Genomic DNA, 12,941 nt, shown 5'->3' with positions numbered 1-12,941 from the left:
GATGCATCGATCGCCACAGCATCGATCCTCCAGTAAGTGTAGACAAGCCCAGAGAGGACATCAAAGATTTCTGCCCCCGTGAAGACAGTTCTTCCACTGTCACACTTTTCCATATAGTACCATCCTCTGAGCTTTGGCACTGATGTGCTGCCATTGGTTAATCATCTATCAACTAAGTACTTCTGCTATCTTCAGGCTGTTGAAGGGGCTGAGGAGTTACCTCTGCTCAGAGCAGTAAAACTTACTAAGGGCTTGTCTAGACCTGAAAGTTACCTGGGATTATGGCACAGTGTGATTTTAAAGTGCAACATCTGTTCCTGAATAACTCCACTCCTGAACAAGAGTGTCCACACATGGAGTTAATCAGGAACAATTACTCTGAATGGGAAACATGCTGAATTGAGAGGCTGTTCCCCCAAATCTTCTCCCTTTCCATCAACATGCCCTCTGTCTCCATGAAGTGGAACTAGGTTGACCATATGTCCTGCTTTGGCTGGGACAGTCCCTTTTTTAAGCCCTGTCCTGGCCTCCCGACTTCTTTGGCAAATGCCCACTTTTGTCCAAAAAGTGGGCTGCAGAGGAACATGCCTGGGGGGGAGGGGAAGAGTAGCGACGTCAGCCTCAACCCCGTAGGGTGGGGAAGGCCTTGGGCCAGCCCCACATGGTGTCCCGTTTCCCCTTTGGTAAATAAGATCACCTAGAACTCCTGCATAGTTCCTAGAAAAGAATAATAAGAGCTAGGCAGTGGGTGGGGGTGGGGGGGGATAAAATATTAATGTACCTTCAACCTGCAGATTTTCTGCATTATTACTTCCCTGCACACTGCAGAGAGGAAATTTGTGGTAGACCAATGTATCATCAGTTATATTTGAGATACGAACAGTGAAATGACCAAGTAAAGTAACTGACCTTATCTGCATTATTCTGGCCGAAACAGTACCAGCAATACTATTATTACTACTACTGATTTGAAGCTCCCATCTAAGGGCAACAAACAACTTCAAATGAATGTATTAGTTAAGCCTCACAACACACTTGCGGAGCACTGTAACTAAGTACAGCAGTTTATAGAAAAGTAAATAGGCCCAGAGAAATGATGTAACTTGCCCAAATTCATTAAACTAAATGCTTTTAATGATACAATCAGGTTAATTCAGCATTTATTAAAAAAAGACTTTTATATATAAAAAGTTCATAGAATCAATTACTTAAAATAATCTAACAGCATGTAACTTGTTATGCTAATCATGTTGTACCTGAGCTAACCTTTTCACTATCACAAAGCTCATCAGAGAATATGACTTGCATTTAAAATGAGCCGCTAACGAAATCAACACAGCCATAAATAATGTTAAATGAAGGAGAGAACAAAAACCTTTTCTAAAATAAGGTTAGATGCTAAAAGGACTTGAAAACTCAAAAGAAGCAATACATACATTTTCTATAGATTTTTCTTTCCAGATATCTTATAAATCTTATGATTTTATCTCAGAACTAATCTTGGATTTTTTTAACCCATCTACCTGGTCATCCATTTTATCCATGTCAATGCCTTTTTGGTTTAAATATCAGAATGTCATGCCCTTTCTCAAACTCTGTGCATTCTTAGTAAGCTATTCTAAAACTATGGTAGTCAGTACTTTTCCATCTCTTCTACTCCACCCAAGGTGTTTTCAGCAGTTGAAAGAAATGCCATTTCAGTACTGACCAGAAAAACAAAAGCACTGAATCAATGTTAGCTTAACTTGACCTCTGTGTAACTGCAAAGTCTAATGTAGTTACTTCTGTGTAGTAATGTAGATAAACCAAGTAAAATGCTTAACAAGGCAAAACACAAGAAAGTGAAAAACAAGCTCTCCTTTTAAAGTATATTTATTAATATCAAATACTTCCCCCACTACCATTGGTTCCTTATCCTGCACTCTAGAGTTATAGTTAGGCAACCAGACCTCCTCCCCCATACTAAGAAGTCTTTTCAATATTCCTCTGTAAGGGCATTATGAATCTTCGAAGTTTTCTTCAAGGTAACAAACTAGGAAGCTTTTCTTTTGGGAAACTTTCGTTTGTCAGGTGCTGTGCAAAATAAGGACTTGCACTACAAGATCTTCCAACTTATCTCTAAGTGAAAGTCACTTGTAAGCCTGAAGTGCTTTTGATGAAACTTTCAAGCAGATATTTCAAGACTGAAGCACTGAAGGGGAGGGGGAACATTGTTAATTCCAAAAATGGAAGAAGCAAAATCTAATTTAGGAAGCAGATAGATTTTTCCTTCCGACCCTTCCATTTTAGGAGTAAAAATTTGTTTATTAGCAAGTCTGTGTGCCAACTGTGTTGTCCAACAACCTTAAAATGAAATACTCTGACACACCCTCGGAAAAACATCTTACTGAGACTGCAAATTCCTGACCACAGTTTAACAAATATAGCCTTATGGCTCTTGTTACAAACATTGATTGGAAACTGTTTAACTGTATCACTTCCTATTGTACAAACTGTCTCTCTTCAGGGAATATGTATCAATCACACACAGGTACAGTGCACACCTACACATACAGAGATATATAAACACAATCTTAAAAAACAAAGCTCTCCCTCTTTTCTGGGGGAAATCTGCCTGCTAAGCTGAACCGGATGCCACTTCCAGTAGGAGTCATTCCAGGAAAATGTAGGCTGATTCTCAGGGATCAGTGGGCCCCGCAACAGTCTAACCAATGGTGGCTCAGCTCTGTAAGTGGTAGGCACATAAAAATGGGACTGGCAAGACTAACTGAATTGCTCCCTTCCAGTCAAAGCCAATTACAGTAATCACCGTCATGGCTTTTGTCAATTAAAAGCCAAAGTGGTTTTATGGCCTACCAAAGACTTCCTACATAAACAATCAGAGTAAAAATTAAAAGTTCTGAGAAGAACTGGAATACTACAACAATTATTCTACTTACTGTTCAATACGTGGGGACAGATACAGCTTGGGGAAAACCTGAGCAGCTTCTGTATCCTCAAAACTGACTGAAAGAAGAGCAACGTCCTCTCCTGGATCTTCACTGACATCCTGAATACAAGGAAAAAGCAGACAACATCAAACTTAAAGTCATCAGAACCTTACTAGTAAGGGGTGAAAGAGGGTCAAATACCCAGTGTGGATAAAAGGAACATCATAAAGGTTGAAGGGACTCAAATTTCACAATTTAAAAAAATCTGTTTGTAAATTTCATTTAATTTTTTAAAAATATTTTGACAACAAATTCCACAGCGCTCGTTTTTCTTCAATGGATCAAAAGACAATCAATGATACTAGCTCAGCATTCACAAGCAACCCCTTACAGTAACACACCACCTTTTCAGTGTGTTGGAGCATAAACATTTCAGTAAAAAACAGATTTCATTTCTAAGATTCCAGGGACTGTTATAAACAACTGATGAAAATACCAAAAAAATCTTCATATAATATTGTTGGGTCATTGAGTAATACACCCAGATGTTACATTTATAAACTTTCATTGAAGTATATAGACCTGATTCTCTGCTGTGTTCAGCTTCTGTTTGAGCTGAGGGTGGCAGGGATTCGGGGGGTGACATTAAGGTGTAGGTTATGGCTCCCTGATTCTCTGCCTCAGCTCTGGCCTCAGTGCAAATTAGAGTGTGCATTAATTTAAGGCTGCCCTTTCATAACCAATCTCTGAAGTGTCCCTCTCTCGTTTAGGCCCTATCTGCACATAACTTCCAACTGTGATTTTGTAACCAGTATGTGGTAGTGACCTTAAATAGCCTCACAGACATACACACAAAGTAGCATCAACAATACACACAGCAATATGCTCTGGGATGCTCCATCACACCATAGTTGTGAGGAAGAAGGAACATCTATTAAACCTAATAAACAATGCTAATAACCCCATTAAACAATGCCAGGTGATTCAGCCCAACCTACCAAAACCACAGTGTGTTGACTGGTTACAGGAAGATAATCATGTGCCAACCCAGGCTTCTGGCAGGAGTGAAACACTACTGGCTGTCATGGATTCTAGCAGCATATTAACCATGTGGTATGCGCAGACCCAAACTATACCAGTGACTTGTTCCAAACACAGTTAAAAACTGTAGTGTGGCAGGGCCTTAGAACAGGCTGGCCATATTACATAAAACAATAAGAAAGACCTGACAGTGTTTTTTCAGATATTTCTCCACTCTGTGGCATAGTTCTGATCTACAATACAACAATAGTGATCACAGTCCACAAAATGTCCCCTGAGTATTCCATATGTTTTCATGGCTAGGGAAAATTTGAGACAATTAACATCTTTCACTCCTGAAGTCTAAGTGCAATATTAACTGTGTTGTCCCTATTAACTTGCTACGTCACACTAATCAGACAACCAGAAGTGTTAAAACCGATTAAGCAGTAGAGTCTAATGACCAAAAGGATCTTGTTTTAATTGACAAGCATTTGTCATATGATGAAAGGTATAGAGTACGTTTACCATTTTTATATCCAGGATATCTCCAAGACCACAAATTCTTTTATGCTGGAAACCCTTTTCAAACACCGTGCTCACATTAGCACTGAACACATGCTTTTTACTTGCTGCACAACAGCAAGGAAAAATTGAACAGTTAAAATCCCACATGAGTATTGTTAATGCTCAAATAGATCAAAAGTTCAACTCTCCACACATACACTCAATACAATGTGACAGTACATGTACAGTTTCTAGAATATACCATCTAGCTCTACTTTCTTTCCTTCAAGATCTCAGTGATCAAAAGGACTCCAAAAAGACAGAGATATAAAATAACATATATCAGGGAAACTAAACGAAAATTACCAAGAATTATTATGACCACTAATAACAGCATTTAATAGAGACTTTCTTGGTGGGAGAAATTTTAAAATATATACTCTTACATGAACACAGTGCCTTTGATATTTTAAGATGCAACAAGTTGAAGATTCCAATACAGGTGGTAAACCCAGACGCCTAATTTTTCTCCCTCTACAGAAGATAATAAACAATAGTAACAAGTTAATGGTGCAAGTACTCCTGCCAACATCGCATTGCATTGAATATGAATATAGCTACAGTTCAGTGCAAGTTTGTGGAAAGAAACTGACACTTGTCCACTACATTTCAGATTGTCATTTTTCAAATATACGGTATAAAAAAGGTCAATCAGTTACAGACACAATTTGCTTAATTCTCCAAAAAAGGTTTAAAAAGTACCATAATACAGTAACTGTTGCAGAGCTATTATGAAGCTGGCTAACCTGTGGCTCACCCTGGCCAACATAGGATGGCCACAGAGCTATCACAATACAAAGCTGCAAAAAGGTCATTTTTGTACAGATTGGCTGGACCTAGGTGCACATTTACTTTATGTCAGACTGTCAAACATTATTATAATTAAGTCCTTTTGTACATAACAACACACTGTTTATTTCTTTCGTACTGTACTTTGTTACTTTTATTTATGCAACTATCCGCTTGGTGGAACTGCATTCAACCTTAGTATGTCGGTTACAACTGCTGTTTATAAAACTAAATTGAAAACACATGTTGTACAGATAAACGATGGGGAGAAAATCTGCCTTTTAAATTAATGGACCTTTTTGAAGTGTCTGTGCCAGTCAAGATTTAACCCCTCAGAGCTACATCTTTCAGTCATCTCTACAGACCTGTTAATGATTAGATGACTTGATATTCAGTGTTTGTGTTGGGAAACAATTATCTTTTCACAGGACAAAGGCAGCTCCTTCGCAGGGAACCCAAGAGTCAGAAGGCCAAGGATGTTTTTATGTTTCGTACCAAGCTATAACCATACGTTACTTCCCCATCTGCCTACATTTTGTGCATGTGTTTTAGTCTCAAAGAACAGGCCAAATAGAACAAATACAACAGACCAAGGAAAATAACAAAGCAAAAGCACCTTTTTCTTATTATTTTTCATTTAGTTTCAGAAAGAATGATATTTCTAGAGAATATACTTTTCTGTTACTGTATCTTCCTTAGTGTCATGAGCAAATTTTGTTTCTTCAGTATTCTTCCCATTTCCAGAATACAAAAAGAAAAAGGTACTCAAACTTAAATGGCAACAAATTCTGAATATTTAAAACCAAACAATCTTTTGCACAACATATAATTAACCATGGAACTTGCTGTCACGGGATGTTGTTAAAGCAAGTAGCTCATACATTTCAGAACAGAATTAGACACTTGTATGAATTAAGAATGGAATTTTTATAATGAACAATAGCATCTGTAGTTACACTAGTTAGGCTAAAAATAATACTACTTAGCATTTATAGAACATCTTTCATCAGAAACTTTATAATTTATATTATTTATATTTTTATTATTATTTATATTTTTTATTTTTATTATTTATTATTATTTATATTCTGTTTCCCATCTGTAAAATGGAGATAATAATCCTTCTCTACATCACAAAAGCATTGTGTGATGTAATGACTGAATGTTTGCAAAACATTTCGAAATTCTTGGATAAAGCACGTGGTACTAAGTAAAAATATCAGGGTCTCAGTAATACACAGTATCTTAAAAGAGACATTTTAAGAAACTTGAAATCTAGCCCACGTAAAAAAAATATACAGATTTAAAACTAGTTCCAGGATGTCCCTCTAACAGTTTAGGTGGCTTTTTTACAATTACACATTCCTACTTTAAAAATGCTTTCTCTCCCCTGTTTCACTCACTCACACAACAGAGAAAATGGACTGCACAGGAAGTCAGTGAAAATGACCATAACAGTGCTGTCAAATGCACAAAGTAAAGAAACTAAAAAAAAAAGGATGGATTTTCCTCTTGTCTCTTTCAATTAGTCACCTCCAGTGACTACTTATGACAACAGCAGGTAAAACATTTCAGATATAAATGCAATTTTTAAGTTTTTGACAAACTGGAAGAAAAGTCACAACTCTCAGCTGTCATTTACACTTGTACTCCCATGTCAGAACTTCAGTAAATAAGAATCAGGATGATAATCTAAATCCTGAAAACTACTAGAAGTCTCCAGGTTTTATGAAAATACAAAACCAACAGAAAAGTTATGAAAAGTGTGGTTCTGAGACATTCAAAGAAATAAATGTTCTTTCCTTGGAAGCTTAAACAAGGGACACCAAGTAACATGGGAACCAAAAGAAACATATCATTGAGTTGTATTTCAATTTATATTAATTAGCACTATCTAAATGATCATGTGCTGGCTTTCATTCACAGCTAATGAAGCTGTCATTCACAAATACCCTTCAGTTTTACATTTTACTGGAACAGCTGCACCTCTTTCACAATAATTTATCCTTTTGTAAATGAATATGGATTGTGGTTAACTGTTAATACCAAAACCACATTTTATATTTTTAATTTAAAGGCATTGTTTGCCTGCGTCCTACCTATTGTAACTGAAAACTGGGAATTTACGGGAACTGAGGATTTATGATGAGTCAGATGGTAGATAGCTAGTCCAACCAAAACATCTGCTCTTCACAGTCACAACTGTTATAATCCATTTCCTCTTGGGCCTGGAGCGTAACCAAGTTGTAGATTAGGGCTCTTTTTCCTTAAAAATGCAGATTCTGGAAAATCAGGCATAACTCAGAAAAGGTAATCTAGAAGCTTTTTGTCTTGCTACCTTAGTTTGTAGTACACTTTCAAGAAGAGACATTTCTATAATTTGATTTCCAAAATATTCAATCTGTTTTCTTCAAAGCAGTTGTTTCTTTACAGCACTTACACTTCAATTATGTCAAGAGGCTACTTAATCAACCGCCTCCTTTTTGGTGTAACCGATCATTGTTATTAATAATATTTCTACTGCAATAGTGCCCACAGGTCCTATTCAGGATGGGAGCTCCGCTGTGCGAGGTGGTATAGAAACATACATTAAGACACATCTTGGACCCTGCTCTGAACAGCTTACAGTCAAAAAACAAGCATCATGGTGAAGATGTGGGGAGAGGGACATATTCGAACAGACACAATTTTAATATATTTATATGCATATCATATTTTTGCTTCTTTTTTAACACACTTAAAGAACTAACTAAGAACAATGCCATGAAACTGAAAAAAGTAAATGGGCTGTTACCAGGAAATACTTCTTAACTGAGTGTTCTATCATATTGTGGAATAAGCTCTTCAAAACGAAACAGTGAAAGCCCCTGTAACTTAAAAATGTTAACACTATACTTGACAAAGTACTGGCAAATATACTGTAGGGAACAAACCTGTGCTGGCCAGAGACTGGAGTTCTTTTCCATTTTTAATCTCTATGATTCTGTGAAAGGGGAGTAAAATTAAAGCAAATTAACAAACTGTTAGTCTGTCAGCAGGGTTCACATGAACAGTAAGATTGCAGCAGGCTAGTGAGAGTTAGATTCTCACACCAGCTTGCCGTAAACTAAACGTTCATGTAGACAAGCCCTATGTTTAGTAGTTTAAGAAAAAACAAAACAAAACAAAACACATAGTAGGGAAAAGTAATAAGAAATCAGGAGAAGCAAATGCTCACTGTCAGTCTCCCCTGCTTCACTCTGGGGAGAAGACTTAATTATTCCAGAAAGTGCTTTCTTGTGCCTTCCAGGAAATCCATCAGGATTGATCAAGGAGTGCCCATTCTTTAAATAGCATAATTTATGAAAAGAGAGGCAGACACCTTGCTTGCACTACACTTAGTACTGAAATGTTACAAAAAACAGCTCATATATCAAGCTAATACATTATGAAATCTTTACCAAAATACTAATCAGGATAAAGTTCTGAAACTACAAAAAATGCCTACACACTGCTTTAGGCAGCAAACACTTTGGTTAGCTGGCAGCTGTTTCTGATCTTCATCAAAAGTTATACAGATCTGAATTGTAGTGTCTGAAGAATATTTGCACAACTTGAATAGTTCATCTGTTGTAGAATATACTCAGTCTTCTTCATTAAAATGAATACAAACCTAACTTTAATAAACTTGCAAACTAAATATTTGGTGAGCGTGAGATAATCATTAGCAGCACTAAGGAGGATCCCTCTAGGCGTCCATAATCAGCTATAAAGACACATAGGACATTACTCACGCATAAGCAAGGCACCAGTTATATGAGTTTTCTGAGAATTTTACATATAAATATACGGTGCCTGCCTACCATGAGCAACATTATGGGTCTGGTGTCTATCCAAGCAGTTTTCTTTTAGTGCATACATGGTAACTCACCACTACATTCCCTGTACAAGAGGGAAATGTCATCCAGTTAGACAAACAACTCTGTTTGGAAGAGCATAGAAAAACCAGCACATTGAAGAATAAATACATAAGATAATATTCTTGTCTATGGGAATACACATTAGACACCACAACTTCCGAGATGGTTTTGTCCACTTATGTGGCATTTACTTTGCACCTATGTCATAAAGAACACAAGCAACCTCAAAATATGGAGCAGTTTCTTTTAAAGAGTTAATTGAACACTGTGGGAAGCAAGAGCAGGATTATGGACTTGATAGACCAAAGCCTGTATGAGAAAAATGCTGGGATAGTTTCTCTAATGGATAAATATGGATGACTTTTAAGAACAGATAAAAAGTTTAGCTGGTTTTGCACTAAAATGTGTATAATCTGTAAATGCAACAGCGTAACGGTTACAAAGGAGATTCATTATATTCTACTCTACAACTGGAATTTTTAGGTCCTCACAAAGCCCTCTACCTATTGGATGTGCTTTAATGACACTGGGCCAAGGTGATTTGTTTGTTTTTAATACTAAGGACCTGATTCTGCAAGATGCTCAGCATCATCAACTTCAATTGAGTCAATGAGAGGCAAGCGCCTCAGCATATTGCAGAAAATGCTGAGCATCTCATATCATCAGGCTCCACATTAAGACTTCAACATAACATTTACACAATGGAGAATATTTGTAGAGTGGATTACTATTTACAATCATCAAGAATTCACAATAAGGAGGAAATGTGACCAATTAGCGCACAATAGAAGTAAAGACTGCTGGGTTCTGTTCCCGGTTTTCCCATTGATTTTCGGTATGACTCCCAAGAAAGTATTTTAATTTCTCTGTGCCTCAGTTTGCCCCACTGTAAAATAGGGATATCTATCTTTCTCAAAGGGATATTAAAAGGCTTAACTAATCAGTGTCTGCAAGCTGATTATATAAGTGGAAAGCTTTATGAAAATATTACCAAGTTGTTCTATTTCTACCTCTTTTTCAGGTGTTTTATCATCAGATCCAAAACAGCAGAGCACTATATAGTATCTCTATAAGAAGAATGTCTTTTGCTTTCCTAGTTGGGAAAACACAAAGTTCTATGGTTTGGGAACAGATGCCAACAGCATCACATCTCTCATAAGGCTTCAAACAAGACAAACACAGGTCTCTCAGCCATCACTGGCAAATAATGGGGAAGATGAAAGACCTGGAGACTCCAAAGTTTAATAATTTTTCTGAAAATATTCTTCCTCCAGCATGTCTGCACTTATAACTATGAATCATTCCATTCACTCTCACCAAGCCACATTGCTTTGTGTGCCTACCTAAAATCCATTTTCTCTCTTGAAAACAGGAACACTAATACATTTTTCAAAAAAAATCAAGATTTAAGCAATTTTTTTTTAAGCATGACAGTTTGATGACAGGTTAAATCACAAGACCTATTGGTTTGGGATAGTCAAGATGACTTCAACAAGTTACATTGATTTCTTGATCCTTTCTGAAGGACAAAAGGTAAGTAAGTATTTGTATGGGCTGATACATAAATGTGTAAAATAACTCTTATTTTATTTCTGTTAATGTTTATGCCAATTATTGCATTGTAATCCAAACACTGAGCTACAAAATAACACTAACAATATCCATAATGGGCAGCACAGGGAACTGTTGCCTTTCTGTACAATGCATCATGTAATCCTATAAATTGTGAACCATGTTAGTGGAAGTCAGGCAAACTCCCGCAGCTGATGCTGCCCCCTCCATCTCCACCTTTCTGTGTATCAACAATCAGCACCGCACACTTCTCCAGCTCAGTGTACAGCTAATCTGCTTTCATCATGATCTTGGTTTGAGACTGGGAAAGTAATGAAATTTGTAGAGATGTAAAGGATTTACATTTAATGAAAATTAAAAATGTAAACATTCTTGGGAGCCTGAATGTGTCACTTTAGTAATTGATGATGGCCACATTCTGCCACCTTTACTCACATTGAAATCAATAGTGCTACCAGCAGCGTAAGGAACTACTCCGTGTGAACAACAGCATCAGAATCTGGAGTTGAGAGCACAAGACTGAAAACTTTAATGCTGCTTCATAAGCACATATCTAGGTCAAATGGCCTTTAAAATATTGCTCCATAGTAGTGAAATATGACTCTTTGACTTAATTGCTTCTTGGTTTAAATATAAGGGTAAGCATCTTGTGTACCCTGAAAAGCATACATGTTTGCAGATGCAACGGGACTCATGATTGAAGATCTGTAAAACTGCATATTCAGACTGACGCTGCCAGTGTCCTCAATCAGAGATCAAATGGGAGAGAGAGGGAGTGGAATTCTGTCCACTTGTATCAGCCCAATTCATGCCCTGTCCTAAGTATATTAATGAAACACTTGTTGAGACAGGGCACACATTTAATTTGTTCTCATGTACTTATGTTCATATATGAATAAAAACAAATTTTTCTCTCACCTTTTTACAGCTTTTGGGGTAAATTTTTAATAAAACAAACATAAATTGATTGATAAAATAATAACAAAGAGGATTCCATGTATATTTCCCTGATAAGAGTGTTGCCTAGTACCCCTCCTGAAATGGTTCTGCTATACAATTATTAAACATTAGAGACAGCAAAGCAAAAACTAAAATGGGGTGAAGCCCAGGTTTCTGTGCTTATTTCTACATGTATGCTGTGAAGGAGGTTCAGCACAGGAAAACATTTTTAAATCAGGCTAACTTTTAAACCATTCTTATTCCTCTCTGTAAACTTCTTTTATTACTTCCTGGTTCAGTGAAGATTATTCTGTGAAATCGTAAGTATCATAGATTACATGGGTCACACCAAGAACTCTAGTGTGGAGTTATAGTCTCAGATACCTTCAGTGAACCAGGAAGTACCAAGTTCTCACAGATGGAAAAAATGAATAATAAAAATGTCAGATAAAAACAAGCAAACAAATGTAGTTGTGTTCAAGGCTCTCTCCTCCAGCCTGATTAGTTATTGTTATCTTGATTTCAGTATCTAAAATATGTTAAAGGATATTGTTAAAATGGAAATATTATCTGGTAATATATTTACCAACCGAAGTAGTTGCTTTTCTTAAAGTACTCATAAAAGCTCTTTTTTTAAAATAATGTAAAATATACTTTCATAGGAAAAGTCCATAACACAGCTGATTATGTATTATATGCTGTATTTGAAGCAGATTAATATGTACTTACATATTTTTATAACTGTTTTAAAGAAGGGCTCTATTATTATTATTCTTTTGTCCTTCTATTATGGCAGTGCCCAAAGACATAAACAAGTTTGAGGCCCCGTTGTTCTAGACACTGTACAAACCACAAAAAGCAGACACTATCTCCACCCCAAATAATTTATAATCTAAGAAAATAATGTGTTTTATATTTATATTTTGAGATTATTGATGACAAAATAGTACTTATTTTAGGTCAAAGGTAAGGATATTGGTACAGAGTCTCTGGACTCTCTGGTTAAGCACAGTCCTAGGATAGCGGAGGCAAAGGTGGCACTGCAATATCTTTGTGGCATTAGGATCCTGGGGCTGGCCAGAAACCAGATGGTTTTCTGGAGTAAATTAGAGCAACCTGAAGTTTGCTTAAAATTATATCAAGTTGCCCTCCCATCCCTCCGCCCATCCATTCTAGCAGCCAAAGCACATCATATAAGCATGTGTACATATGTATATTCTTATCT

General features: G+C 36.7%; 1 protein-coding gene across 2 annotated transcripts in view; it reads right to left on the bottom strand.

The window, feature by feature from the left end:
- The window catches only part of BABAM2 (BRISC and BRCA1 A complex member 2), a 308,321-nt gene that overhangs the window by 127,308 nt on the left and 168,072 nt on the right, over positions 1-12,941 (bottom strand). For both annotated transcript variants that reach the window (XM_077813632.1, XM_077813631.1), the window contains exon 7: positions 2,940-3,049. In XM_077813632.1, coding sequence (XP_077669758.1) covers positions 2,940-3,049 — 110 coding nt within the window. The remainder of the gene's footprint in view (positions 1-2,939; positions 3,050-12,941) is intronic.

This window comes from Eretmochelys imbricata, chromosome 3, assembly GCF_965152235.1.
Source record: "Eretmochelys imbricata isolate rEreImb1 chromosome 3, rEreImb1.hap1, whole genome shotgun sequence".
Classification (NCBI taxonomy): domain Eukaryota; kingdom Metazoa; phylum Chordata; order Testudines; family Cheloniidae; genus Eretmochelys; species Eretmochelys imbricata.
The sequence above is the reverse complement of the archived record's forward strand: the minus strand, read 5'-3'. Positions and strand labels throughout refer to the sequence as shown.